The 27,442-nt window shown below is 55.1% G+C and overlaps 1 protein-coding gene across 1 annotated transcript; it reads right to left on the bottom strand.

Moving 5' to 3' along the window:
• Positions 1-10,978: 10,978 nt before the first annotated feature.
• Positions 10,979-13,628, bottom strand: CHC_T00001026001 (hypothetical protein). The gene is made up of 4 exons (XM_005718220.1): positions 13,438-13,628; positions 12,543-13,228; positions 12,034-12,361; positions 10,979-11,972 (listed from the first exon to the last, which is right to left on the bottom strand). Exons 1-4 carry the CDS (start codon positions 13,626-13,628, stop codon positions 10,979-10,981), a joined length of 2,199 nt encoding a protein of 732 aa, XP_005718277.1.
• Positions 13,629-27,442: the final 13,814 nt, after the last annotated feature.

Here is a 27,442-nt window from a genome sequence, read left to right as displayed (position 1 = left end):
GATGTAAATGGATGGAAAGTATCCCTTCTTATTTAGTGAGTAGGGAATGAACGAGTCGAGTATTGTGCCGTGGCAAACGGAGTTGATGACGTTGACATGAGCAGTCGACTGGCTTCAGAAGTAATTTGAATTGTCTAGCATGGAGTGGCGTGCTCCAGGTGTGTTGTGTGCTCGCGCCTTAAAATCGCATTGGGAAGCCAGCTGGTTTCGCCTCCTGAACACAGGAGGCAGTCCCTACACTAGTGCATAGTGTCGGATGTGTTCCTCATACGAATGCTCTCAGGGGTTTTTGCCAGAGAGTATCAGTCGGTGCCTGATACTGCCCGATCCAACGGTAGGTAGTTTCTGCCCAACTGTAGGGCGTTTCCGCGCTACAGTCCGATCGGACATTGCTGCTTCTCCCAGGCCGAAGCATCTCGCTCCTTCCTGCAGTAAACTTTGATACAAGTTGGTACCACCCAAAGTTGAACGGAATAAAAAAGTAAATGAGAAAACATCTTCTGCATCACTTCTGGTCTCCATTGTAGTCTCATTTCAACCACAATCCTACCCAGTACACACTACTTGATCCAATAGGCGTGCAGAAGATTCAACATGACTGTCATATTTGAAAAGATATACCTGTTTGAAACCGCCATTTGTGCAAAATTGCACCCGAAAATTGAACAGCCAAATGGATGGCCAGTGCGAACAAAATGCAAATGTTTTACTCAAGAATGTCTTTCCTGACACTCACGCGCTGATCTGTCAACTCCATTTCGTTAACTGTCTTGTGCTGCGTTCCGTGCAGCAAATTCCCGTTTCGCAGCAATGAGTCTCCGCGCCGACTGCCGTCTCAATGGCATGGGACGAACAGAAACGTTCGGGACGTGGTACTTAAGCACTCGGGCATGCAGCGAACGCTTCTCGAATTCTAATCGAGCATTTTTGTGTGCTCGTATGCTATTGCGTCCTTTTCGGCTTTTTCGGCCTCCTTCCGACTCCTTTCCGCCCGCTTCGCAGTATCGAAACCATCTCACTCCCTCGGCATTCTTAGCGCCTCGCACGAGGTGAGGCATAAGCCATTTGTGGTATCGACAAAACCATTTCGCAGAACAACAGGTTGCAAACCTATCAATTGACGCTGTTTTGCCCGTTTCTCGTCGATCATTTTTCAATATCCTGTACTGTAGGAAGCTTATTGGCGTTTTCAGAGGACCACGGTAGTGGCGTGTTGGTCAGACTTCTCCAATTAAGAGGATGGACGCCGGATTTTGCAAAACTGGACGTTATGTTCAATCTTGTAAATTCCTTTTCGTATGCTGTTCTCACGAGTTTCAGGAAATCAAACACATCATACTCGTTCTGGCTCATTGGCGACGACAGACTTTCCACAAGGTTTCGCAGGTGTGCTTTAAATAGACTGAAGGTCCCCACATCCAGCGGCTGAGTAACTCCACTTGTATGCGCCGGCAACGCATAAACAAGTATGCCACCCTCCTCCAGCATTTGTAAAGGCCTGAATCTCATATGGGAACGATAACCATCCAAAAGCAAAAGTAATTTCCTCCCTTGAGTCGTCAACTCTTTGCAATCGTCAACAATTTTTTTTGCCCAGTTGTAAAAGTTCACAGAATCAAAACCAGCTACATCCTCTTTCACAGTCACAATACTGTTTTTTGGGCAACAATCCGCAAACGTTTCCATTATTTCGCCACTGTCGTTGCCATCAACAACTCTGTATTTGAGGCGTTTCCCTTTCAACACAAAAAGACAGCGACCAACACAACCACTTGCAAAAACCCCGGGCATCATTGTCACACGTTCGATGTTCTTAATTCAGGGGAGCGAAGCTGTGCCCGAGTCGCTCGAGTGACGAAACTTTTTGGCGGTCGGACTGGCGGGAATCCTTGTTCGGGGAAATTCCTGTTTCGTCAAGTTTGGCGATTCGATACTTATCAATTTTGTGTACATCTATGATGCGTGAAACCTCCAAAAAGTGAGTGGTTAGAGTGTCAGCATTACATGCTTTGAACCTCACCTCTTGTTACTTACTGCATCGTCGAAAGCTGATAGAGTCGCAGTGGCGTTCAATAAATTTTTTAAGAAGCGTCGGCCAGGTCTGCAATTGATAAAGGGAAGCTTCGCACGACGCTCTACCGGTAGAGCTTGAACAAGCATCTGCACTGCATCGAGTATGTCCTCTCGACCTAGTGAGAATCCCCTTGATGAGTACTTGTTGATGAGTTCCACGATGACGTTTTCTTCTTCGCGGTGAAGATATGTCGGCGATAATGTTGTCTGGACACGATGGAATCTTTTGTACTGGTATTGGAAAGTAGAAAGTGGAAGTCCAGCTATTGTAGCAGCTTTCTTGCGACTGGCGCCGTGCCTGTAGACCGCAGTGACGGCCTTTTCAAAGCGTCGGTCTGCCTTTGATACCGTTCGCGACCTTCCCATTCCTGCCAGTGTGTGGTTTTCGAAATGAGCTGGTGGCTCGAGTTTGCATTTATTTGCAATGCGTGGCGTCATGTAGGTGTTTATTGCATCGCCAAATCCGAATATGGCGACAAAAGGGTCCTCTTTTCATTTCGCGCGAAGCTACGCGGAGGTAAACATTTCAGGATTGCCATCAATCTGATCGTTTTTTGCATTATGTTAAATCTTGATTATAAAATTGACTTTTAGTTTTGTTCAACAACGGAGTACAGTGTTCAGCTTTGGGGGGTACCAACTTGTACTGTACTTGTACATAATGACACGCTGACGAAGCGGCAGCGAGGATGGGAGTACAGTAGTCCCCGGTATAAGAATACGATCGGATTCAGAGAGCTGTATTCTAATTACTATGTTTGGGGACGTTCTCATGTTTCTACTGCGCCTCTCGTGTAATGTACTGCCAAAGAATGTAGTAAACGGGGGTGCCCTAAAAATGGACCGGATGTCGAAAAGTAAACAGAAAAACTACTTCCAATACGTCATTTCTGCTTTTGTTTGCTGCGTTGGAACACTCTCCTCGCGCACTTTAAAGGCAATTGAAACGCTTGTTCTCTGCCAACTTGTCGCACGAAGCCAGAAGTGAAGCGCTTGCATCAGTCAGGACTCCGCAGAAACAGAAAAATGCCCTAAAGATCGAACATCAATTTGCTTTTGCGTCCGTGTTCACGTTTCGTGTATGCGGGTGAAGAACCCCCAGGAAGTTGCAAGCGGCTGACAATCTCTGTCAGCATGCCGAGCGTCGCTGTCTTTATTAGAACACCACAACAAGCTCTGCCCGGACGACCTCCCTCGATCCGCCATGTCTATTTCTCTTTGAGAAATTCCCCCTGACCACTATTCCGGGCGGCGACACATTCCACGTAGCACGCACAGCGTGCTATGGAGGGCGATGACAGACGCAAACAGCAGTCCCCTGCCTTCCGCCGGGGTGGCGCTCAGGGCAGCTTGGGCAACCGCGAAGCTCGAGCGCCGCGACTAGGGCACTGTTGTAACTGACCTGAACTCTCTGAAGTTGGTGGGAGAGGGAAGTGTCTTCGAGAGAGGCCCCCATGTTCCGGTCACTCACATGGGGTATTTGAAGCCTCCGGCTGACGCTTTCCTTTCTGATCTAAGGTCTAAGGATCGGCGATCCGCGAAGGAGTGGGAGTACATTAATGCTGCTGGAGTATGGACTGAGCTAGGTCTGGCTGCACTCGAGGTCGCGAAGGGGCAAGATGGTGACGTGGCAGACCTAGCGCGCCGGCTGGCTTTGGCTCAATCGTCGTTCAAAGCAGCCCTTGAGGTCCTTTCTATGAGGGCTCAATACTTTCGTGACCTCACGGAGCAAGGCGTTGAGACAGCCAGACAGATGTCTTTTCTCGTCGAGCAGGGGCATGATGCCGTGTTTTCGGAGTCTTACCTGTGGCATAACTGCAGTTCGCGATTAGATTTAGATCAGCTCAGTGCGAACCACACACCCGCACACGTGTACCCCCACGTGTACGGAGGACACGCGGCCACACTGTAGTGCAATACGCACCTGAAAAGGGGGGTGAAAGGAAAGGAAAATATTTGGATATGAAAAGTAGTCCGGGTTGGGGGACACACGTGTGAATAATTGCACAGTTTTAATTTTTAATTATTTTATTTTATATACTTAATTAGTTGGCATTAATTTCGCTGACACTAGATTAGATTTAGGATCTAGCGCCGCCAGCTACTGTAGTGGCTCCGGCGGGGCGATATATACCTTAGCCCTCTGACCACCAAGTCAGTAAAGGTAACCCGAGTTGCCAGAGTTGACTATCGCCTGTGTCGAAGTCCGTCTTTCCCAAGACGCTCCCTTTTACCAAATTACGTTATCCTTTGCCCTCGGGGGTTCCCTTTTCTTTTTCCTTTATTTCCCTATTCTTTTCTATCTCTACCTCTATTTTTCCCTTAATTGTGTTGGTTCCACTGGAGTTGGTTGCGACCGATCCGGTGTAGGTGTTTTAGCCATCGAGCAACACGTTGTGTAGCGCTGCTACCGTTTCAAGTTCCCTCGGAAGACTGTTGCAACGACGCCTCCGTCGAAGGTCTTACTGTATAAGACAGAGTTGGTACCGCCTACCGCGATCGCGATCGCGCTGGTAAGGGTGTTTTTAGCCATAGGGCAACACGTCGGTAGTAGCGCTGCTACACGGTTACGATCTCGTCGGGTAGTGCTGAACAAGCCCCCGTCGAAGACCTTGAATTCCACACAAGGTGCTGAAGACGCTCGTCGAGCATTGGCCTTACAACCCAGCGACCTGCGGTTACATCCTCGTAGACAAGCCCAACTCCCACTCGTCGAGCGCTCAAATCTTCACAAGTCTCTACCACCATTATCCTCCCGGGCCGGGCATCTTTCCTTAACCCCCCCGTCGGAGTTGAGCTACCGTGAGCCGCAAGCCCACACAGGGGGAAAGGGAGTCTCGAACGCTCCGTAGCGCGTGCCATCGGCAGTGGTTGTTGCTGTTGTTGTTTTTCTTCTTTTTGTTTGACCGTCGGACTGCGTTCGCGGCCTGCCAGGCACATTGCACTACAAAAGTGGTCTCTCGACCTAGAATGTTTGGTGTGCAGGAGACCTGATCAAGAATTTTGCCTACGAAAGTCCCGGTCTGGAGACGCACTACAAAAGCGGTCTCCCGACTTAGAATTGTCTACAGAAAACCCGACCTAGAATTGTGTCGACGACAGCCTCGGTCTGCAGTTGCACTACAAAAATGGTCTGGGTAACGGAGTCTTTTTATTTTTTGTTTGTAACTTTTTTGTGTAGGTTCGCTCGTACGAGCGATGTCGACAAGCGCACCCGGGGACGTCGGTCCCGGGGCGAGTAGGAGCGGATCGGCAAGGGCGTCGAGGATCCCGCGAGGTCCTCGCACCCGAAGCCAGGCCAATACGGCCACGGATCCCGAAGGTCAAGAATCCCGGACGGGGATTGAAGCCGACAAGGATAACCTATCGTACAGGCTCGAGAAGATGGGCGAGGAAATTCGCCAAGAGATGAACAAAAATATTGAGGCTGAATTAGCCCTCGTCCGGAAGCAACTGGAGTTGCAAGCATCCGAGTTCCACACCGTTTTACGAGAGCTATCGGCTCGAGTGGATCTCGTCGAGAAGGAGCGAGGTGATGGGACTGACGGTCTGGAACCGGAGGTCCTAGCTTCGTTGAAAAGTTCAGTCAAGGACGCAAGGCGCGACGCGAATCAAGCTTTGGAGTCCTTGGAGAAATTTAGAGCCAGTATCGACGACAAGTTTGACCGCGCCGCTCATCGCCTCAAGGACCTTGAACAGGTCGCCGGGCAAGAGCCGCTCCCAAAGGGTCGAGAAGGCGACCGTCGATCAAAGAAGGACAAGGCCGCTGTACAGCGGAGTTCCAGGTCGAAGACTTCGAAGAAGAATCTGCGACGCCGGAGAAAGAGTCACAGTAGTGACGAGCCGGAGGACCAAGACTCAATGACCGAGTCGAATGGCCTTTCCGAAGATGGTGACGACGGTTCGTCGAACCATGCCAGCGATTCCGAACATCGTTCAGAGAAAGGAAAAGGAATTTGGCATGGCAGGAAAATTACCTCCAGACGGGGCGGGATCACTTCGTCCGCCTCGCGGAGAGACAAGGACGCTGAGCCAAAGGACGTCGCAACGCGACGCGGGCCGCGATGGGAAGAGTTGGAGGAGCTGAATCCGACCAACTACCTCTTCAAGAAGTTTCTTTCGTACCGAACGTACCGCTTGCGGAACCCGCAGACATATTTGTCAAGTTCCCGGCGGACCGCCGTGCTAAAAATCAGGAGAGATATTCCGCCTAAGGTGAAGAGGGACAACACGTTCACAGGTGAGGACGTGGTCCTTGTGTTGGATTTTTTGGCAAAATTAGTTCAAGAGTTCGATACTCATGAAATGAACGAGGGGCAAGGGATCTGCTTGTTGCCCGAATTTCTAAGCGGCATCGCCTTGAGACAGTACACTTCGGTGTCTCAGACGGCCGGGTCCCATCACGGAAAGGTGTCCGTTTGGCCAGAGGCCGTACAGTGGTTGTTGAGGAGTTTGGCAACCGACGAGGCGATCCGTCAAGCCGTGCTCGCATTGCGACAAGTTCAGCAAAGACCGTCTGAAGACGAGATGGAATTTTATATTCGTCTGACGCACGCGAACAATCGATGTGGAAACGTATATTCGATGGAAGAACAAATGACAATGTTTATTGAAAGACTCGATTCGAGTATCAAGCCAATGGTATCTCAATACCAACAAGACAATCGGGACGTTTCGTTTTTAAGACTAGTTAATTACGCAAAGGCGCATGGCTCGGCGAGCCGCGCTAAGGACAAGAAGACCAAGAAGGTCACGGATCAGACGCCCTCGACGTTCAGGGCGGGGAAGAAACCGAGGGCTTCTTATCCCGGTCGTAAGGGTCACGCCACCGTCCACTTAGCCGAGTCAATCTCCGCGCCAGATGAATGCGGTGCGCGCGGAGACAGCCAAAATCAGTACGAAGGAGTGTAGCATAAACACCCCCAGACGACTGGAGGTGTATGCGCAGTTCGACCTGTAGACCCCGGATCGGAGAAGGGGTGAAGCGGGCCAACCAGCTACGGAACCGGGCTCGGGCCCGGGTAGCGGTGGTAGAGCGGGAGCGAGCAGGGACGCGCGCACGCACGAGCGGATCGACGCCTCGACGCCCCGGAGCAGCACTGGGTGACGTACCAGTGCTGACGGGCGGAGGCGGTTCCGTGCTCGCTCGCGTGCTGCGCGTCCACTCCGGCTCGGCTCCGACTAAACGCGCGCGGAGAGCGAAGGCGACGTTTAGAATAAGCTGGGTGCACTGACCTTGGCGGTCGGTTGAGGACAAGCCCGTGCTTGTCCCCTTCCGCCGCCGTCGGTCCGCTCCATATTTAATATACAAGACAATCTATCATAACACTACAGTACCGAGGTACTGTAGTGGGCTACTGTAGTGCAGGTCGGCCTGCGCTGTAATACTGTCAGCTATGTCGAGGCTGACAGTACACGTATTACTCGTGGTGCGTGCGCGCCTCGCTCGCGCGCTGTACACGTGTGCACGTGTATGCGCGTGTCCCTTGTCCCCGTGTTGTACACGTGGACACGCGCGGTTGTACTGTAGAGCTCGACGCTTTACAGTAGCTGATCTAGTTCTTGATCTAATCTAATTTAAAGCCCCAGAGGGGGGGGGTTATGCTACAAGGAGCATTGGTAGCCGAAGGCAATTTTATTGAGCCATCCGAGGGCTACGGACACGAGGACTACGCGGCAAGCGGTTCGTCAACTCTACCGACGCCCACGTACACGGCGGAGTCGTTTTCAGAGCCTACGGATCCCGTGATGATGTTTGGGGGGCGCGGCCACACGCCGGCGCCGCGCATTCCGATGGAAGACAAGGGTACTACGTTTCGAAGGCCAGGCTGCATGGGGAGGCCGCAACATCAAGGAAGGCCGCCGGCCCGTGGAGGACCTAGGCCGCAATACCCCGTCAAGAAGCACGGACTGGTGTGCTATCATTGTTACGAAAATGGACACGCCGCGCCAACGTGTCTTCTTTCCCTCCGGGAAATGCACCGAGTTTTGGGAAATTATGAGGCGTTGTCTCCGATAGAGAGATTAGGGATACCATCGACGAGTTACCTGAAGGTCAAGAGTTGGTTCCATTCGCAGACGGCGAGCACGCCAAGTGCTTTAACGCCGAGGTCAAACCAACCCTTCCAAGGGCCCGCCGCTGGGCCCGCGTCGTCGGACGTGAGAAGGAACCCGCAGCGGCGGAGAAACTAGAGAGGGGAATCTGGCATGAGTCGCGAGAGGCATAGGGTCGACGTATTGCGTCCGGGACTCAGTCCCGTTCCCCGTCTCTAGCAAGAAGGGAAGGCCTCGATGAGGAGGTTGTTGGATTGGTGGATAAGCCCAAAGGGCCAGCCCAAGTCAAGAGAATTTTGAACCGAGCCCGAGATCATCCGCTGGAAGAAGTTCGAAGGCCCTGGTACAGAGTTAAGCGAAGGGAGCGTCCCGAGAAGATTTTTGTTCTTGCGCGAAAAAACTACAAAGTTTACGCGGACATTGGACCAACAGTCGAATTGATGAGCCGGGTGTTGTCTGTATTAGACACCGGCGCGGGACCAAACCTTGTGCCAAAATCGGAACACCCGGCTGGAATGGAATCTCTAGTGTCCTATGGACCGACCCAAGACATTGGCTACGCGAACAATAGGCCACTCCGGACTCTCGGCACAATTAGAATGCCTGTGAGGCTTGGAAAATTTGTGGCCGCAGCCGAGTTTATTGTATGCGAAAAACTAGCCGTCCCTCTAATTCTAGGCGCGGTCCTACTGTGACCGGTTTGTGGAAGCAATTTATCCAAGGAAGAAAACGGTTGAGGTGGCGGATTTCTCGGAGGTTTCGATAGTTAGGCGGTTCTCGACGATAAAAGAGAAGAAGAAGCTCGTCCCGGGAGAGGACGAGAATGATGGAAAGGTGGGGCGATTCTCCTTTAAGGTAAAAGTGGTAAGAGCCACGACTATCGAGCCAGGGACGCAACGCGTCGTGGAATGCACCTCGAAGAGAGCGGGCTTGGTTGTGGTTCAGCCTTACTCGTCGTTGTACGAAAGGCACGCGTTGACGTGCACGAATGGTGTCGTTCAGGTTGAGCCTGACAGGCCATTTCGTTTACTCGTTGTGAATTTTAGGACGTACCCTGTCAGGGTGCAAAAAGGCCAAGTCGGCGTAGAATTATTACCGCACCTGAGAGCCGCCCTCGAGAGCAAAACAACCATTGGTGAATTTCTCGGAATTCAAGAAAGGACGAAGGAAAATTTCCCTAATGACACCAAGACGCCTACGGGCGAGACAAGATGCGAACCGTCGGGTCAAGCGCGCGAGGACCAGCCAGAAGAACGGTCGAGTGGGCTCTCTGCGACGGTGCGACGGCATCGTCGAAGCCGGAGCAGCGGATTGAGCCCCCACCGCCGGGCGTGGAGGACCTCGACCTGAGCCACGTACCGGAACGGCTGAGCGAGCGGTTCCGTCGGATGTTGAAGAAGTGTTCAGGGATGTGGGATGGGACGCTTGGTGAAATAAATACCACAGTCCATCGGATCGAGTTGATCCCCGAGACTCGTCCCATCGCACAAGCCCAGTATCGGGCCGGGCCTAAAGCCCGCGAAGTAGAAGATGCAGAAGTACAGAAGATGTTAGAAGCAGGATTCATCGAACCGGCGCAGTCAGAATGGGCGTCGCCCGTTTTATTAGTGCCGAAGCCCGACGGATCAATGCGTTTTTGCATAGACTACCGCTGGCTGAACGCAGTGACTGTGAAGGACACGTACCATTTGCCGCGCATAGATGAGTGTCTAGACTCGCTTGGTGACACCAAGGGTTTTTCGCGTTGGACGCGACCTCGGGATATTGGCAGATGCCTATCCCTGAGTGCGACCGCGACTTCAAACGCAGACCGAGCTCAGGGGCTTCTTGGGACTTTGTAATGTCTACCGCAGATTCGTTCCGCATTATGCGAAAATTGCGCATCCTCTAAACCAACTACTGAAGAAAGGACAATCGGTCGACTTGGAAGGATTCGACGAACCATGCGAAAAAGCTTTTCATAAGCTCAAGGACGCCATCTTGGCGCCACCGTTGTTGGCGCTGCCGAAGAAGAACCTACCATACTCGGTATACACCGACGCAAGCGACTATCAAATCGGCGCTGCATTATTTCAAACCGGCGCTGCATTATTTCAAACGCATCCGGATGCGCAACGTAAACCCATCCGGTTCTTTTCAAGAACGTTAGCCGCAGCCGAGAGAAACTATTCTGTATCAAAAAAAGAATGTCTAGCAGTAATTTGGGCCGTACAGACTTTAAGACCATATCCATATGGCGAGCACTTCATTGTGCATACCGACCATGCCTCATTGAGGTGGTTGATGAACGTAAAAGACCCCAGCGGGAGATTAATCCCATGGAGGCTCCGCCTCTCGGAATTTGATTTCGAAATCAAGTACAAGAGGGGCAAGGCGAATAGTCAAGCTGATGCCCTGTCAAGATTACGGACCGCTGGAGAAACCGTCCACGAAATCGACGACGAAATTCCATGCTTTATGTCCGAACGGCCGACGGTACAGTGGAGGACGAGGAAAATTTTGACGCGTTAGACGACATCCTCGCTCTTGAGGGGGGGACCGCCCCCGATCGCCTCGATCAATTCCAAGCTGTCACTCCGGAGAAGCTCATTCGCGAGCAAGCCATCGACCCCTTCTGCAATCGCATCAAGGAAGAATGGACGCCGGAAAGGTGAGAACGTTCAGCATGGAGACCGAGGAACTCGAAGGAACTCTATGCCGTACCGCGGCGGAGTTTGTACAAGTGGTGATACCACAATCGTTAAGGGATGGCGTACTAGGGTTGAGCCACTACGCAAAATTGGCAGGCCACCCGGGAGGCAGGAAACTTTACAAGACATTGAGAAGATATTTTTACTGGCCTACGATGGCCCTAGACCGCTACGCAGTCGTGTTCGTGTTCAGTGACAATTCCTTCCCCCTTCTGAAGATCTTCAAACTCGTCCACTTCTGCCGGGTTTTTTGACTCGCGTGAGTCTTGCGGAGTATCCGCTGACGGTAACTCGGTAACTAGATCTTCAGGATCCTCTCGCGGAGGAGTGTGTACATGGAGGCTACCCCCATTTTCGAAAACATTCTGTCCTTCGTCTCCATCTGTCCCATCAAGGAACCGTAGCGCTTGTGTTAAGCCGGTGACCGGCGCGTAGTCCATCGGACACGGGGCTAGTTCTACCCCGTCTCGCGAAACACCATCTTCTTGGTCGCCGATGGCAATGACGACAGTACCTTGATCAGACCTCTTCACTGCGTAGGGTCCCGTAGCGACTTGAGCCAACTTATGTTTCGGATCGGTGGCCGTGCCTTGCTCTTTCGGAAGGAATACGTATGATCTTGAAGGGATGTCATACTTCGACTTGCGGAGCCTTGCGTCGAAATTTCGCTTGTAGCGCGCTTGTTCTTTCCGCAAGCTCTTACCAGCGCCTTTCATCAGGCTTTCCAACCACGACTGCCATTTCAGGTAGTACGCTCGATTCGAGCTAAATCCTTCTAAACTTGGCTGTGCTTGTAACGCAATGCTTCTCGGCGCCCGAGCTAACACCAGCTTGAAAGGCGCGATGTTCGTAGTTCGATGAACTTGCGTGTTGTATGCGAACGTCACAGCGTCGCTAAATAGTTCCCGGTCCTTGGGATGCTCTCCAACATATTTTGGCAACGCGGAAGTCAGCGTGCGGTTAAACCTCTCAACTTGGCCGTTGGCTTGCAGGTGGTACGTAGTCGTGAACACATTACGTATGCCGAGAATTCGGTAGACATTCTGAAAGAACCGGGCCGTGAACTGTGTTCCATTGTCGGACAGCACCTTGACCGGCGGTCCGTACACGAATACCCAATGGTGAACGAAGACTTGTGCGATGTGCAGCTGATATCTTCTTCAACGGTACGGTTCGTACTGGTTTCGAGTATCGATCGCTGATCACGAGAATATACCGATTTCCTCGTTTAGTTGTAATTAGCTCGCCGAGGATGTCGATGGCGACAAACTCCAGCGGAGCTTTGGGCGTGAACAGCTTCATTTCCTTCGTGTTTCTTCTTAACTTCACCCTCTCCCGCGCGCATGCGGCGCAATTCTTCGCGACTGCATAGCAGTCTAGGGCCATCGTAGGCCAGTAAAAATATCTTCTCAATGTCTTGTAAAGTTCCCTGCCTCCCGGGTGGCCTGCCAATTTTGCGTAGTGGCTCAACCCTAGGACGCCATCCCTTAACGATTGTGGTATCACCACTTGTACAAACTCCGCCGCGGTACGGCATAGAGTTCCTTCGAGTTCCTCGGTCTCCATGCTGAACGTTCTCACCTTTCCGGCGTCCATTCTTCCTTGATGCGATTGCAGAAGGGGTCGATGGCTTGCTCGCAAATGAGCTTCTCCGGAGTGACAGCTTGGAATTGATCGAGGCGATCGGGGGCGGTCCCCCCCTCAAGAGCGAGGATGTCGTCTAACGCGTCAAAATTTTCCTCGTCCTCCACTGTACCGTCGGCCGTTCGGACATAAAGCATGGAATTTCGTCGTCGATTTCGTGGACGGTTTCTCCAGCGGTCCGTAATCTTGACAGGGCATCAGCTTGACTATTCGCCTTGCCCCTCTTGTACTTGATTTCGAAATCAAATTCCGAGAGGCGGAGCCTCCATGGGATTAATCTCCCGCTGGGGTCTTTTACGTTCATCAACCACCTCAATGAGGCATGGTCGGTATGCACAATGAAGTGCTCGCCATATGGATATGGTCTTAAAGTCTGTACGGCCCAAATTACTGCTAGACATTCTTTTTTTGATACAGAATAGTTTCTCTCGGCTGCGGCTAACGTTCTTGAAAATAACCGGATGGGTTTACGTTGCGCATCCGGATGCGTTTGAAATAATGCAGCGCCGGTTTGAAATAATGCAGCGCCGATTTGATAGTCGCTTGCGTCGGTGTATACCGAGTATGGTAGGTTCTTCTTCGGCAGCGCCAACAACGGTGGCGCCAAGATGGCGTCCTTGAGCTTATGAAAAGCTTTTTCGCATGGTTCGTCGAATCCTTCCAAGTCGACCGGTTGTCCTTTCTTCAGTAGTTGGTTTAGAGGATGCGCAATTTTCGCATAATGCGGAACGAATCTGCGGTAGACATTACAAAGTCCCAAGAAGCCCCTGAGCTGGATCTGCGTTTGAGGGTACCTCACTTGTTCCAACGCCGGATGCGAGCGGCATCAACCTCCGATGTACCTGGCCGAACGACATGGCCCAGGTACTTGATCTTTTCCACGAAAATATCGCACTTGCAAAGCTTGAGCTTCACGCCTGCCTTTTCCAATACACAAAGTATTTCATCCACGTGCACGATGTGCTCCTCCCACGACTTGCTAAAATTTATTATCTCATCCAGATACACCAAACAGCATTTCGAACGGAACGGAGAGAGTAGGATATCCATTGCTCTCTGGAACGTCGCTGGCGCGTTGGTTAGTCCGAAGGGCATTCTTGAGAAGCGATACAGACTTGAGTGACACGAAAATGCGGTCTTGTCGCGGTCGCACTCAGGGATAGGCATCTGCTAATATCCCGAGATGGCGTCCAACGCGGAGAAAACCTGGGTGTCACCAAGCGAGTCCAGACACTCATCCATGCGCGGTAAAGGGTACGTGTCTTTTACCGTTACCGCGTTTAACCTGCGGTAGTCTACCTAAAAGCGCATCGATCCGTCCGGCTTGGGCACTAATAAAACGGGCGACGCCCATTCTGACTGCGCCGGCTCGATGACTCCTGCTTCTAACATCTTCTGTACTTCTGCGTCCTCGACCTCCCGAGCCTTTGGACCGGCTCGGTAGGGAGTTTGCGCAATTGGCCTTGTATCCGGGGCCAGTTCAATCCGGTGGACCGTGGTGTTGATCCCACCAAGGGTCCCATTCCACATGCGGGAATATTTTTTTAACATCCGACGGAATCTCTCGCACAGCCGGTCCAGCACAGCTCAGGTCGAGCTCCTCCACGTTCGGCGGGGGAGGCTCAATCGGCCGCTCCGGCTTCGTAGTTGCCGTCTCGGAGAGCCGTTCGTCCCGTTCTCCTTGCTGGTCCTCGAGATCTTGTTCCGACGGTTCGCACCTTCTCTCACCCGTAGGCGGGGGGGTGGAATTAGTAAATTTTTCTTCGTCCCTTTCTTGAATTCCGAGTACCTCACCAATGGTGGAATTCCTCTTCAATACGGCCCTCGGGTGCGGTAGTAGTTCCGCCACCACTTGGACTTTTTGAACCCTGACAGGGTAATTTGTAAAATTCGCTACAAGCAATCTAAAAGGTTTGTCAGGCTCAACCTGAACGACACCGTTGGTGCTTACCAATCCGTGCTTGTCGTATAGGGGTGCGTAGGGTTGAACTACGACCAAGCCCGTCGTCTTTGAGGTGCATTCGACTACGTGTTGCGTCCCTGGCTCAATGGTCGTGGCTCTTGTCACCTTCACCCAGGGGGAAACTCGCTCCCCTTTTGCATCAGTTTCGCCCTCTCCGGGGACCAGATGTTTCTTCGATTTTCTCGCCGAGAACCGCCTTACGATCGGAACCTTCGAGAAATCCGCCAATTCAACTGTCCTCTTTCGCGGGTAGATAGCCTCCACGAACTAATCGCAATAGTCCGCTCCTAGAATCAGCGGTACCGCGAGCTTTTCGCACACAATAAACTCGGCAGCAGCCACAAATCGTCCAAGTCTCACGGGCATCTTGATGGTTCCGAGAGTCTGGAGTGGCCTGTTGTTCGCGTCGCCAATGTCTTGGGTCGGTTCGTAGGACACTAGAGATTCCATTCCAGCCGGGTGTTCCGATTTTCGCGCAAGGTCTGGTTCCGCGCCGATGTCTAATACAGACAACACCCGGCTCATCAATCCGACTGTTGGTCCAATGTCCGCGTAAACTTTGTAGTTTTTTCGCGCAAGAACCAAAATCTTCTCGGGACGCTCCCCTCGCTTAACCCTGTACCAGGGTCTTCGAACTTCTTCCAGCGGATGATCTCGGCTCGGCTCAAAATTCTCTTGACTTGGGCTGGCCCTTTGGGCTTATCCACCATTCCAACAACCTCCTCATCGGGGCCTGATTTTTCCCTTAGAGACGGGGAACGGGGACGAGCCCCGGGCACAGTACGTCGACCCTGTGCCTCTCACGACTCATGCGAGATTCCCCTCTCTAGTTTCTCTGCCGCTGCGGGTTCCTTCTCACGTCCGACGAAGCGGGCCCCGCGGCGGGTCCTCTGAAGGGTTGGTTCGGCCTCGGCGTTGAAGCACTCGGCGTGCTCGCCGTCTGCGAATCGAACCAATTCTTGACCTTTAGATAACTCTTCGATGGTATACCTAACGTCTTCATCGGAGACAACGCCTCATAATTTTCCAACACTCGGTGCATTTCCCGGAGGGAAAGAATGCAGGTTGGCGCGGCGTGCCCCTTTTCGCAACAATGATAGCACACCAGTCCGTGCTTCTTGATGGGATATTGCGGCCTAGGTCCTCCACGGGCCGGCGGCCTTCCTTGATGTTGCGGCCTCCCCATGCAGCCTGGCCTTCGAAACGTAGTACCCTTGTCTTCCATCGGAATGCGCGGCGCCGGCGTGTGGCCGCGCCCCCCAAACATCATCACGGGATCCGTGGGCTCTGAAAACGACTCTGTCGCGTATGTGGGCGTCGGTAAAGTTGACGAACCGCTTGCCCAGTAGTCCTCGTGGCCGTAGCCCTCCGATGGCTCAATAAAATTGCCTTCGGCTACCAATGCTCCTTCATAATGATTTTCGCTGGTTCCGTGCGCACCGCTTTCATCTCACGCGGGGATTGACTCGGTTAAGTGGACGGCGGCGTGACCTTTACGACCGGGATAAGAAGCCCTCGGTTTCTTTCCCGCCCTGAACGTCGAGGGCGTCTGAATCGTGACCTTCTTGGTCTTCTTGTCCTTAGGGCGGCTCGCCGAGCCATGCGCCTTTGGGTAATAAACTAGTCTTAAAAACGAAACGTCCCGATTGTCTTGTCGGTATTGAGATACCATCGGCTTGATACTCGAATCGAGTCCTTCAATAAACATCGTCATTTGTTCTTCCATCGAATATACGTTTCCACATCGATTGCTCGCGTCCGTCAGACGGATATAAAATTCCATCTCGTACTCAGACGGTAGCTGCTGTACTTCTCGCAATGCGAGCACGGCTTGACGGATCGCCTCGTCGATTACAAAACTCCTCAACAACCACTGTACGGCCTCCGGTCAAACGGACACCTTTCCGTGATGGGACCCGGCCGTCTGAAACACAGACGTGTACTGTCTCAAGGCGATGCCGCTTAGAAATTCGGGCAACAAGCGGATCGCTTGCCCCTCGTTCATTTCTTGAGTATCAAACTCTTGAACTAATTTTGCCAAAAAATCCAACACAAGGACCACGTCCTCACCTGTGAACGTGTTGTCCCTCTTCACCTTAGGCGGAATATCTCTCCTGATTTTTCGCACGGCGGTCCGCCGGGAACTTGACAAATATGTCTGCGGGTTCCGCAAGCGGTACGTCCGGTACGAGAGTAATTTCTTGAAGAGGGAGTTGGTCGGATTCAGCTCCTCCATCTCTTCCCATCGCGGCCCGCGTCGCGTTGCGACGTCTTCTGGCTCAGCGTCCTTGTCTCTCCGCGAGGCGGACGAAGTGATCCCGCCCCGTCTGGAGGTAATTTTCTTGCCCTGCGAAATTCCTTTTCCTTCCTCTGAACGGTGTTCGGAATCGCTGGCACGGTTCGACGAACCGTCGTCACCATCTTCGGAAAGGCCATTCGACTCGGTCATTGAGTCTTGGTCCTCCGGCTCGTCACTACCGTGACTCTTGCTCCGGCGTCGCAGATTCTTCTTCGAAGTATTCGACTTGGAACTCCGCTGTACCGCGGCCTTGTCCTTCTTCGATCGACAGTCGCCTTCTCGACCCGTTGCGAGCGGCTCTTGCCCGGCGACCTGTTCAAGGTCCTTGAGGCGATGAGCGGCGCGGTCGAACCTGTCGTCGATACTGCTTCTAAATTTACCTAAGGACTCCAAAGCTTGATTCGCGTCGCGCCTTGCGTCTTTGACTGAAATTTTCAACGAAGCTAGGACCTCCGGCTCCGGACTGTCGGTCGCATCACCTCGCTCCTTCTCGACGAGATCCACTCGAGCCGATAGCTCTCCTAAGACGGTGTGGAACTCGGGTGCTTGCAACTCCAGTTGCTTCCGAACGAGGGCTAATTCAGACTCGGGATTTTTCGTCATCTCTTGGCGAATTTCCTCGCCCATCTTCTCGAACCTGTGGGATAGGTTATCCTTGTCGGCTTCAATTCCCGACGGGGATTCTTGACCTTCGAGATCCGTGGCCGTATTGGCCTGGCTTCGGGGACCTCGCGGGATCCTCGACGCCCTTGCCGATCCGCTCCTACTCGCCCCGGAACCAACGTCCCCGGGCGCGCTTGTCCACATTGCTCGTACGAGCGAACCTACACAAAAAAAGTTACAAACAAAAAATAAAATAGAGACTCCGTTGCCCAGACCACTTTTATAGTGCAACTGCAGACCGAGGCTGTCGTCGACACAATTCTAGGTCGGGTTTTCTGTAGACAATTCTAGGTCGGGAGACCACTTTTGTAGTGCAATGCGCCTGTTAGGCACAGACCAAGGTCCGACGGTCCAACACAAACAACAACAACAAAACAACAACTGCCAACGGCACAGCGCTACGGAGTGTTCGAAGCTCCCTGTCCTCTTTAAGCGGGTTTGCGGCCCGCAGTAGCTCGGATCCCTGATAGGGGAGCAAAGAGAAGGGCCCAGCCCAGGATCGGTAAATGGTGGTAGAGACTTGTAAAGGCAACTGCTCGACGAGTTCGGAGGGGTGTCTAGGTAAACGTGGTCCGATGGGTCGTAAATCCAATGCTCGAAGAGCGCCTTGTACACCTTATACCCTTGATAAGGTTTTCGACGGGGACGTCGCAACGTAGCCCGTCGGGAAAGAAGAAAACGTAGCAGCGCTACACCGTCGTACTGCCCGATGGCAAAGTACCAACACCGGATCGGTCGCAACCAGATTCCGATGGAACCAACGCTGAGAAAAGCACCACTGGTGTACCAACACAGAAGCCCGATGGCTAATGACGTCACGTTGCGGATCGCAATCCTAAAAGGTGGGACCAACTCAAGATTAAGGTAAATTAGGATAGGGAAATAAAGGAAGATTGAGAAGGAAAAAGGGGACCCCCGAGCGCAAAGGATACCGTAGGCTAGAGTAGAAGGGAATGTCTTGTAAAAGACGGACTTCGACCAAGGCGATATCAAACTCTGGCAACTCAGGTTACCTTTACTGACTTGGTGGTCAAAGGGCTAAGGCATGTATCGCCCCGCCGGAGCCACTAAAGTAGCTTGCGGCGCTAGATCCTAGATCTAATCTAGTGTCAGCAACATTAATGCCAACTAATTAACTAAATAAAATAAAATAATTAAAAATTAAAACTGTGCAATTATTCACCCGTGTGTCTCCCAACCCGGACTACTTTTCATATCCAAATATTTTCCTTCTTTTCACCCCCCTTTGCAGGTGCGTATTGCATTACACTCGCAACAGCTTACCGAAGGTGTTGCGGTACGAGTTCTCGCGCACTTCCTAGAGCGCGACGCGGAGCGCCTGTATACAAGTTATACAATGCGTGGCCTCCGCGCCGGCCAGCTAAACGACGACGTGAGCGGGCCGGGACTCGTGAACCAGTTCCTCAAACGCTACCTAACCGACGACGTGTTAGGTGAACGTACGACGCTGTCGCGACGGCGCGACAGCGATTTCATGAAACGGAGAGCACGTTCGCGGACCGGCTCGAAACTGTCGCGTTCCGGTGCACGGCGGTGTTCTCCGAACAGTCCCTTGCGCACTACTTCGTGTGGGGACTGGCACCGGCGACCCGTGCCGCAGTTTACGAAACCGTACAGCAGCTGCCGACCCGCCAGAAGACCGATCTTCCAACCATCGGCCGTATCGCCACGGTGGAAGGCACGACGTACCGCGCTCGGCGCGGTTTACCCCTGCCGGATACGAAAACCGGCACGGAGGGTTGGCAGGACTACGAAGTCCGCCGCAACGAGTTCGCCCTCCTCGACCCTCCACATCGGGGAGGATGAGTGGCAGGCCGACCCTGTCCTCATTATGCAAGGAGGAGGACCCGTGGGGGGACGACCCCCCTCACCGATGTCGACCGGAACGACATCGAGTTACGCGACCGCGTTTGCGGTCACTCCAAGAGTGGCAAGGGGTACGGACCCCTGGGTCGCAGAGCTCGACATCTCGAGTCGAGATGCAGGACCCGAAGCCCCTCGCGTACCCCTTCTCACCGATGAGGAGGCGCGTCACGCAGCGACCTTCGCCTCAACGGATGTCAACGCGTAAGTGTGCTGGCTATGCCGTACGTACGGACACGCCATGTACGCGTGCCCGTTCCTGTCGCCGGAACCGCGGATGTTCACGGCGTACAGGAACTACCGCTACCAGATGGAGACGCGTCCCGGAGCGCGTAATCTCCTCCGGCAGTCGGTCGGCGAGGGCCGCCCCCCGCGTCAAGGTTTCCCGAATCGGTCGGGTGGGGGGCACGCGCTTCGCCCCACGCGGAGGCGGGTATCGTCGTAACGAACTCGATCGTCGTGATCGACCGGATTACCGCCCGTCGGACACAAGGTATCCCCGTCAAGGAGGGAGACGGGAGCGAGACCGTTCTCGGTTACCCCAATAGGTACAAAACGCGATCATGTGCCTGCAAGATTGGGTAGAGGACCCGTATCCTTTACCCACGGAGGGGCGCGAAGGAGACCCGACTTGCCTCGTCCCCCATATCCTGCGACGACCGGACGTCGCAGGCCAAGGTCAGGAAGTACCCGAATACTTCGCTGACGTCGCGTGACCGCAGTGGGGGAATCGTCCCGACCCACGGGGCCAAGGACCCGAAGAAGACCTGGCCACCGATGGCCAGGAAGGTAGCTCAGATAGCGCCGGTAGTTCGAAAAAAGGGTAAAGACTGTTACGTACACGCGGCCGCGTGAGCCGTCTTATCCCTACGAACTAGACCGGACCCTGCGTGCTCGCCAAGGACACGGGGGGTATTGTCCGATAATACATCCACCGTTTCCGGGAGCGAGCACGGGAACTCCTGCGGCGCCAATGCAGGAGAACGAGAGCGTCAAGGCCTCCGCAAGCCTGAAGCTGGAGGAGAGCACCACCGGGACACCGTCAGCCCCGGTGATGCTGAGTGAACGCGATGGAAGTAATGCAGACCGGAAGGAGCACGTCGATCTCCTAGCTTCCGTGAGCCAGGGCCCACCGACGAACGGTCCTCCGCGTATGGACCCGAGCACTCGAGAGGGCGTCACCGAGCCGCGGACGCCCCAAGAAACGCGTAGAAGGAAGCGCAAGAGGGGTCAACACCGAAAGCGAAAGCCCCGACGGAACGTCCTCACGATAATCGCGCCTAAGATAGTCGATGGCCTCGTGTGCCTCATGACGTCAAAAATATACAACCTCTTGGGCTCCGTGGCCACCAGAGGCAACGCGTTCAAGCCGCACACGATCGCCGTCGATACGTGTTCGGGGTACAACTTGGTGAGGAAGGCCGACCTTCCTCCCGATTGGACCCGCTACGTGATACGGGACGCGCCATTACCCCGACTTCCTGGCGCGAACAGTAACCCGCTCCGACTTACGGCCGTCGTCCATCTCGTTGTCAGGTTGCGGAACACGACGTTCCGCATACCTTTCGTAGTGGCCGAACAGCTCGCTGTTCCCGTCCTTCTTCGGACCGCGTTCATCGATGCCCACGTACGCAGCATAGATATCGATGGCCAGAAGCTGGAACCTCGCCACGGTGGCTCCGTGGCAATCGTCGACGGGAAGGGGGAGCCGGCTCCCCCTACCAGGCGACGCGGACGCCAGACAAGCCGGCCGCATGTACGCGAGGAGGCCCCGCAGGCGATCCGGATCGCCCGCCGGGTTACCATTCCCGCGATGTCACAAGCCCGAGTGCGTGTGACAACCGCGGGGACGGGCCTCGTGTTCCTGGAGCCCAAGCCCTCATTCCAACACCGACATGGAGTGAGGTTGACGAATGGCGTCGCAGAGGATACTGTAGTCCGGGTTTGGGGGACACACGTGTGCGGCGAAGCGCACGATTATTTTAATTATTTAATTTATTTACTAATTAGATCTAGAATCTAGAGCCGGGAGCTACTGTACTCGCCCCGGCGGGGCTCTATATAACTTAGCCCTTTGACCGACCAAGTCAATAAAGATAACCCGAGTTGCCAGAGTTTGATATCGCCTTGGTCGAAGTCCGTCTTTTACAAGACGTTACCTTCTACTCTAGCCTACGATATCCTTTGCGCTCAGGGGTCCCCTTTTTCTTTATCAATCTTCCTTTACTTCCCTATCCTAATTTACCTTAATCTTGAGTTGGTCCCACCTTGTAGGATTGCGATCCGCAACGTGACGTCATTAGCCATCGGGATTCTGTGTTGGAACACCAGTGGTGCTTTTCTCAGCGTTGGTTCCATCGGAATCTGGTTGCGACCGATCCGGTGTTGGTACTTTGCCATCGGGCAGTACGACGGTGTAGCGCTGCTACGTTTCTTCTTTCCCGACGGGCTACGTTGCGACGTCCCCGTCGAAGACCTTATCAACGGTATAAGGTGCACAAGGCGCTCTTCGAGCATTGGATTTACGACCCATCGGACCACGTTTACCTAGACACCCCTCCGAACTCGTCGAGCAGTTGCCTTAACAAAACTCTACCACCGTTTACCGATCCTAGGCTGGGCCCTTCTGATTGCTCCCCCTATCAGGGATCCGAGCTACTGCGGGCCGCAAACCCGCTTAAAGAGGACAGGGAGCTTCGAACACTCCGTAGTGCTGTGCTGTTGGCAGTTGTTGTTTTGTTGTTGTTGTTTGTGTTGGACCGTCGGACCTTGGTCTCTGCCTGACAGGCGCATTGCACTACACCCCGCTCTTGAAGGGCTCACCTCGTTCTGGGAGGAGAACGACGAGTTCGACGCTGTCGACATCGAGCGCGCCGAAAACCCGAAGTTGGGGCGCCCGCCTTCACGGTCGCCCCTCCGCAGGACGACCTTCCGGCCCCTCTTACGTTAGAGGTGATAGCTGAAGAGAAACGCGTGGATGACTTCTGCCAGACCGTACTGGCACGACAGTCAGAGTCCCGGGACTCCGCATTCTTCGAAGACCGCCACGGGGTGCTCAAACGGAGACACCCCTTCGACCCTGACATCGTGCAGGTCGTGGTGCCTCGGACGCTACGGACTCGGCTGCATCAGCTCTGCCACACACCAACAATCGCGGGGCACTCTGGCCAGAACCGTATGTACTTCGCGCTCCGTCACGAATACTACTGGCCCGATCTCGCAGCAGATGTCGCAGCTACGGTGCGAGGGTGCCGAACCTGCGCGATGAACCGTGTTAAGTTGCGGAAACACCTCAACCGTTTGAAGTTGTTTCCGGCAACACGGCTGCTTGAGAGCCTCGCCATCGACATCTTGGGACCGATACTCAAGACGAAGGCAGGGAAACGGTTCCTTCTCGTAATTACGGACCGTTTCACGAAGCTGACTCAAGTTGTGGCACTGCGGACCGTAACCGCGTACACGTCGCCGTCGCGTTCTGCGACGCGTGGGCATTTAAATACGGCGTCTCACGCTCGCTACTGTCGGATAACGGACCGCAGTTTAACGCGAGGTTCTTCCACAGCACGTGCCGTGTCCTGGGGGTGACGAACTTGTACACTTCGGCGTACCAGCCCCAGACGAACGGGCAGGTCGAGCGATACAACCGGACGATCGCTTCAATGTTACGCAATTACGTCAGCGAACGTCAGAACGACTTGGACGTGTACGTGGGGCCGCTCACGTACGCGTACAACTCCCACGTACATCGTACGACGCGTACGACGCCCTTCGAGCTCGTCCTCAGCCGACCGCCGCCGGAGTTATCTCTACGTAGAGCCGAAGGTGACGCGCCCCCGTCCGATAGGGTCAACGCGCGCTCTGACTTCCTCAAGACGTTGGACGACACGATCCAGAAGGCGTACGGGAGCCTGCGCCGGACGCAGGCTCGGTACAAGCGCGACTTCGATAAGCGTGTCAGACGTATCAACGCACGTCTCAAGCCAGGTAATTACGTCTACCTGAACCCCACCGATGGGGCAAAGACGTCTAACAAACTCGCGTCGCCCGCCGTTGGGGCATACCGCGTTCTTGCGAATGACAAGAGAACCATCACGATCGATCGTGATGGTGTCACCGAGCGCGTCTCCGCAGACCGCCGCGTGTGCGCGCCACCACCGACGGACGCGCCATAGGCGAGTACGACAACCCCAAGTGACCTTGCCGACAAGGTCACCGAGGGCACACAGTATGCCGTGGAACGATTACTCCTGCATGGAGCAGTGGGAGACGGAACAATCGAGTTACTCATCAAGTGGGCGGATTACTACACGCCCACATGGACCGCCCGGACTCACGTTCCGTAGTACTTGGTGTCTCGTTTCGCCCAACGCCTCCGGAGACGCACCGGCAGGAACCTCACGTCTGAAATGAACGCGGACGTTCACGCTTGAGAGGGGGGCCCTCATCCGCTTCGTTACGGTTGACGTGAGGACCGCACAGAAGTCAAGCTGTATTTGACTTCCGAAACCCAAGGACGCACGACGTAAAGGCGAGGCAGTACGGACTGCCAGCAAGGATCCCGACCCCGCAGTGACCGACGATACGGGGACGCAGAGCTCGAAGGGAAGGCGAATACCCCTTTCGGAGCTGAAGGTCGGACACTCCCCCCCGAACAGGGTCACCGGACGTTCCGTTAAGTCCGATCACCGCGGCGAGGGGAGGTCCGACGACTGAGGCAACCCCAACGGAATCACGGGAGCCCTTGGCATAATATGGCACAATGGCGGAAGAAAGCGGTACCACGTACAGTACCCTACGCTGGAGGTTGGTACGCGAGTGGAGGCCGAACGGCGATCGCCTCCATACGGCACATAAGCCCCGGAACGCGGAAGGGGTTAAGCAATACAAGGTGTTGCAAGTTGCGGAGAGGAGCTGAAACGCGGGGCGTAGAGACCGAGAGTCACTGTGGCTCTTGAGGATAGGGGTCCCGGATGAGACAACGAGCTGCTCCGCCAACGGCCAATACGCGAAAATGGGGGCAAGGGGAAATTACACTGTCATACCCCCAACCCGGTCTCGACAGCACCGGCGGATGAGGTCTGAAAATAAAAAAATGGGAAGAAGTGGGGACACTTGTCGTACAGTGCGACAACCCCACGCAGCGCACCGCTCGCTCGGTGTCAATCCGCCACCACGGGAATTGAAAAATTAAGGGTAAATTAGTCGGCGGAGAAATGGGCAACGCACGTGCGCGAAGGTACGCACAGGCGGCATAAGGGACACGCCATACACTGCGGGACGCCCGTCCGTGGCATTTGTACCCCTTCGGACGGGACCACGCGCCCGCCCGCTGCACGCCGATGAGCACGCCATCCTCGAAGGGGCCATCAGATCCCGGGCCGCGACGTGAGGGAGGCATCCGACTCCGCCTGCGCGTCCGCGCCCTCGCCCCGATGTCGAGGGGCGCTCGGGCAAGAAGACGAATGCCGCTTGCGTTCGCGCCCCGCCTCCGAACGCGGGAGGCGCGAGCCAGGAAAAAGACGAACGAGGCACGCGCGGCGCCCTCGCCACCGATGGCGCGGTCGAGCGAAGAAGAAAACGTACGTCCACGCGCCGCGCCCTCGTCCCGATGGCGAGGGGCGCGCGCGGACAGGAATACGAGCGCCGCTCGCGCCGCGCCCTCGCGCCGATGGCGAGGGACGGGAAGTATGAAGCCGTTCGTCGAGCACCCGCGTCCCTCGCCACAGACGATGAGGGACGCCAAGTGTGCGGAGGATCGTCGCGCCTTCGCCCCAATGGCGAGAGGAGCTCGAGGTCTAGGAGGAAACTCCGTGTCGTGCACTGAGGGGGAAGGGGTGGGATCCCCCTCTGGCAGAGCGCGCGCGTTCGGGGGCGCGTGTAGGGGGTTATCGGGAGACCACCCGTAAGGGACCGGTACGGGGCCGGGCGCGAAGCGCAGTAGGGAAAGTGAGGGAAAAAGTGGGACACAGAGCCCAGGAGGGGCGGAGCGGTAGGGACAGCTGTCGCGCGGAGAGCCGGGCGTGGCGGGACGACGCGCGCGGTAGAGGCAGGAGGGAATCGGGACGTAGATGGCTCGCAGGGTACCGTCGTGGGACGGGGACCGACGCGAGGCTACGACTCCGTTCCAGAAACCCGAGTTCTAGACCCAAAGCTTCGTACCGTTTTACTAAGGGTCGGACGTCGGCTATATACTAGCTGACGTCGGAGCTATAATTAATTAAACTAAAAATACTAAATTGGACGACGGCGGCGATGGCCGGAGAAACTCCTCTTGGGGAGGTATGACAACCACTACACGTGGGAAATGACACGATTAACGTGAGGGATAACACGGGTACACGTGGGTAGAACTGTCAGTACTTCGACAGGGCTCCATGGAGCTTACACCCGGACACGAGCGGGGGGGTTTGGATACACGGTTACACGTGGTATATATCTCACTTATGATAGTGAGGCATTCCGCGTGTGCTACAGTACAGCACCGCGATTGAGCGGGCGGTCAGTGCTCTACATAGCCCCCCTCTCAGAGTAGAGCGTCCCCGCGAACCTTGAATCCGGCGGTCATTGCCCCGCCCTTGCCGACATACCCGCCCTCCGCAGTTAGAGTCCGCTTGGCGAGGATCAGGCGAGCGCTCGGGAGAGGAGGTGAGGTGGGTCGTGTCCGCGAGTACGTGTGCGACATGAAATGGGACGCGGTGTCCTCGGCCCGAACCTTGCCTCCCTGGCTTCCGTGTGGTGCCTTGTCGTTGAACTTATTGGCCCATCCTTCCCGGCGATCAGCGCGAGCGTGTCTTCCTGACCACACGACCTTCCTTGGATCAGCGCGAGCGTGTCGAGGGGCGAGTGAGTGCGAGGAACCGATTCCCTCGTCGCCCGGGTCAGAAATTTCTCCCTTAGGAAGGGAGGGGGCACTCTCACCACGAGGGCGAGAGGGGTCCGGCGTCCTCGAGGGAGATAGCTTATTCCACCCCCCTGGGAAGGGGAGGGGTGGACACGCGCGAGAGTGTAGACGCGCTTCGTTCGGCGAGCGCCGGGGCTTACCCATCACCCGTTGGCCGAAGAACACGCCGTCGGGTGGGGATAACGACGCGCGGTCCGAGGATCCGCCGAAGGTTGGTGTGCTCCCGGCGGTGTCGGACCGGTCGAACCGGCGGCGCGCCCCCTTGGAGGGAGCGGGAGTCACTCCCGCTGTCTGCGAATTCAAACGAAATTAACCATTCTGCTACAGCCCCTTTCTTCGAATCGGGCATCCCTATGGATGAGGATTCTGGCGGAGGCGTGTACCGTCCCGGGACAGCGTACAATCTCCCGGCGGCGCGATGGCGCGCGAGGAGGGGGGAACTCTGTTACAAGAGGGTAGTGCGGTGCGAGGTACCGATATCGTGCCATCGTCCGACGCGCGAGACCCCTGCCTCGTTTTCTTTCTGTTTCTTTAGTGTCGCCCACGAGGCTCCGTCTCCGATCCCGACGTCCAGAGCAGCCGAAAAAAGGGGGGGCATGTACACCTTCGGGGTACGTCCGGTCGACCGGGACGAAGAATGGCCCCGCCCGGACGACTTATGGGGACGAAATATGTACGACGACGCACTTCTTTTCGAGAGGGCGCCGTTTTTGTCCCCCGCGGGCTTGCGCGATGCGGAGATGATTCAGCGTTACGCTGCAGCGACCGGGGAGCTCCCGGGGGGGCTCAGCCTGGCGGCTGTGACATCCAGGGACTTCTCACACCGTTTGGTTGTGGAGCCTGAGTTCCTACGCCCAGGGTTTCGGCGGGAGGACACGCGGGCCCGGGTGGCCTTCGTGGAGTTACTTCGGCAGCGGATGCGCCGGACACCTTGCAATCGGACCGTCCCTCGTGCGTGGGACTTAGATACGTGGGCCTATCGCACGGAAGCCGACCGGGTGTATGTCGCTGGATTAAAGCGAGTTATGGACAATCTCCGTCTACGGGAGGAGGAGCCAGCGGTTGAGCTGATGTCCTGGAGCGAGCCGATCCTCCCTCCAGGGTTCGAGAGTCAGCCCGAGCGGAGGAGAGACCCCGCGATGCACCAAAAGCTGAAGTATGAGCGTCGGATGCGGAACCGGATGGGGGTCTTCGTCGCGTACGAGTGGGTAGAAATTACCTCATTCGAACGCGACGTCCTGACCGCGCGGTACCCCGAGCTACCCGCGTGG

The sequence above is a fragment of the Chondrus crispus genome, genomic scaffold (assembly GCF_000350225.1).
Source record: "Chondrus crispus Stackhouse genomic scaffold, scaffold_387, whole genome shotgun sequence".
NCBI classification, from domain to species: Eukaryota; Rhodophyta; class Florideophyceae; order Gigartinales; family Gigartinaceae; genus Chondrus; species Chondrus crispus.
The sequence above is the reverse complement of the archived record's forward strand: the minus strand, read 5'-3'. Positions and strand labels throughout refer to the sequence as shown.

What these genes read in the sequence shown, in the direction of transcription:
- CHC_T00001026001 (XM_005718220.1), bottom strand. Translation starts at nt 13,628, where the DNA reads ATGCCTATCCCTGAGTGCGACCGCGACAAGACCGCATTTTCGTGTCAC. An exon ending in GAGATAATAAATTTTAGCAA is followed by an intron (nt 13,229 to 13,437) that starts GTCGTGGGAGGA and finishes GATCCAGCTCAG; the next exon opens with GGGCTTCTTGGGACTTTGTA. An exon ending in ACAACTAAACGAGGAAATCG is followed by an intron (nt 11,973 to 12,033) that starts GTATATTCTCGT and finishes CCGTTGAAGAAG; the next exon opens with ATATCAGCTGCACATCGCAC.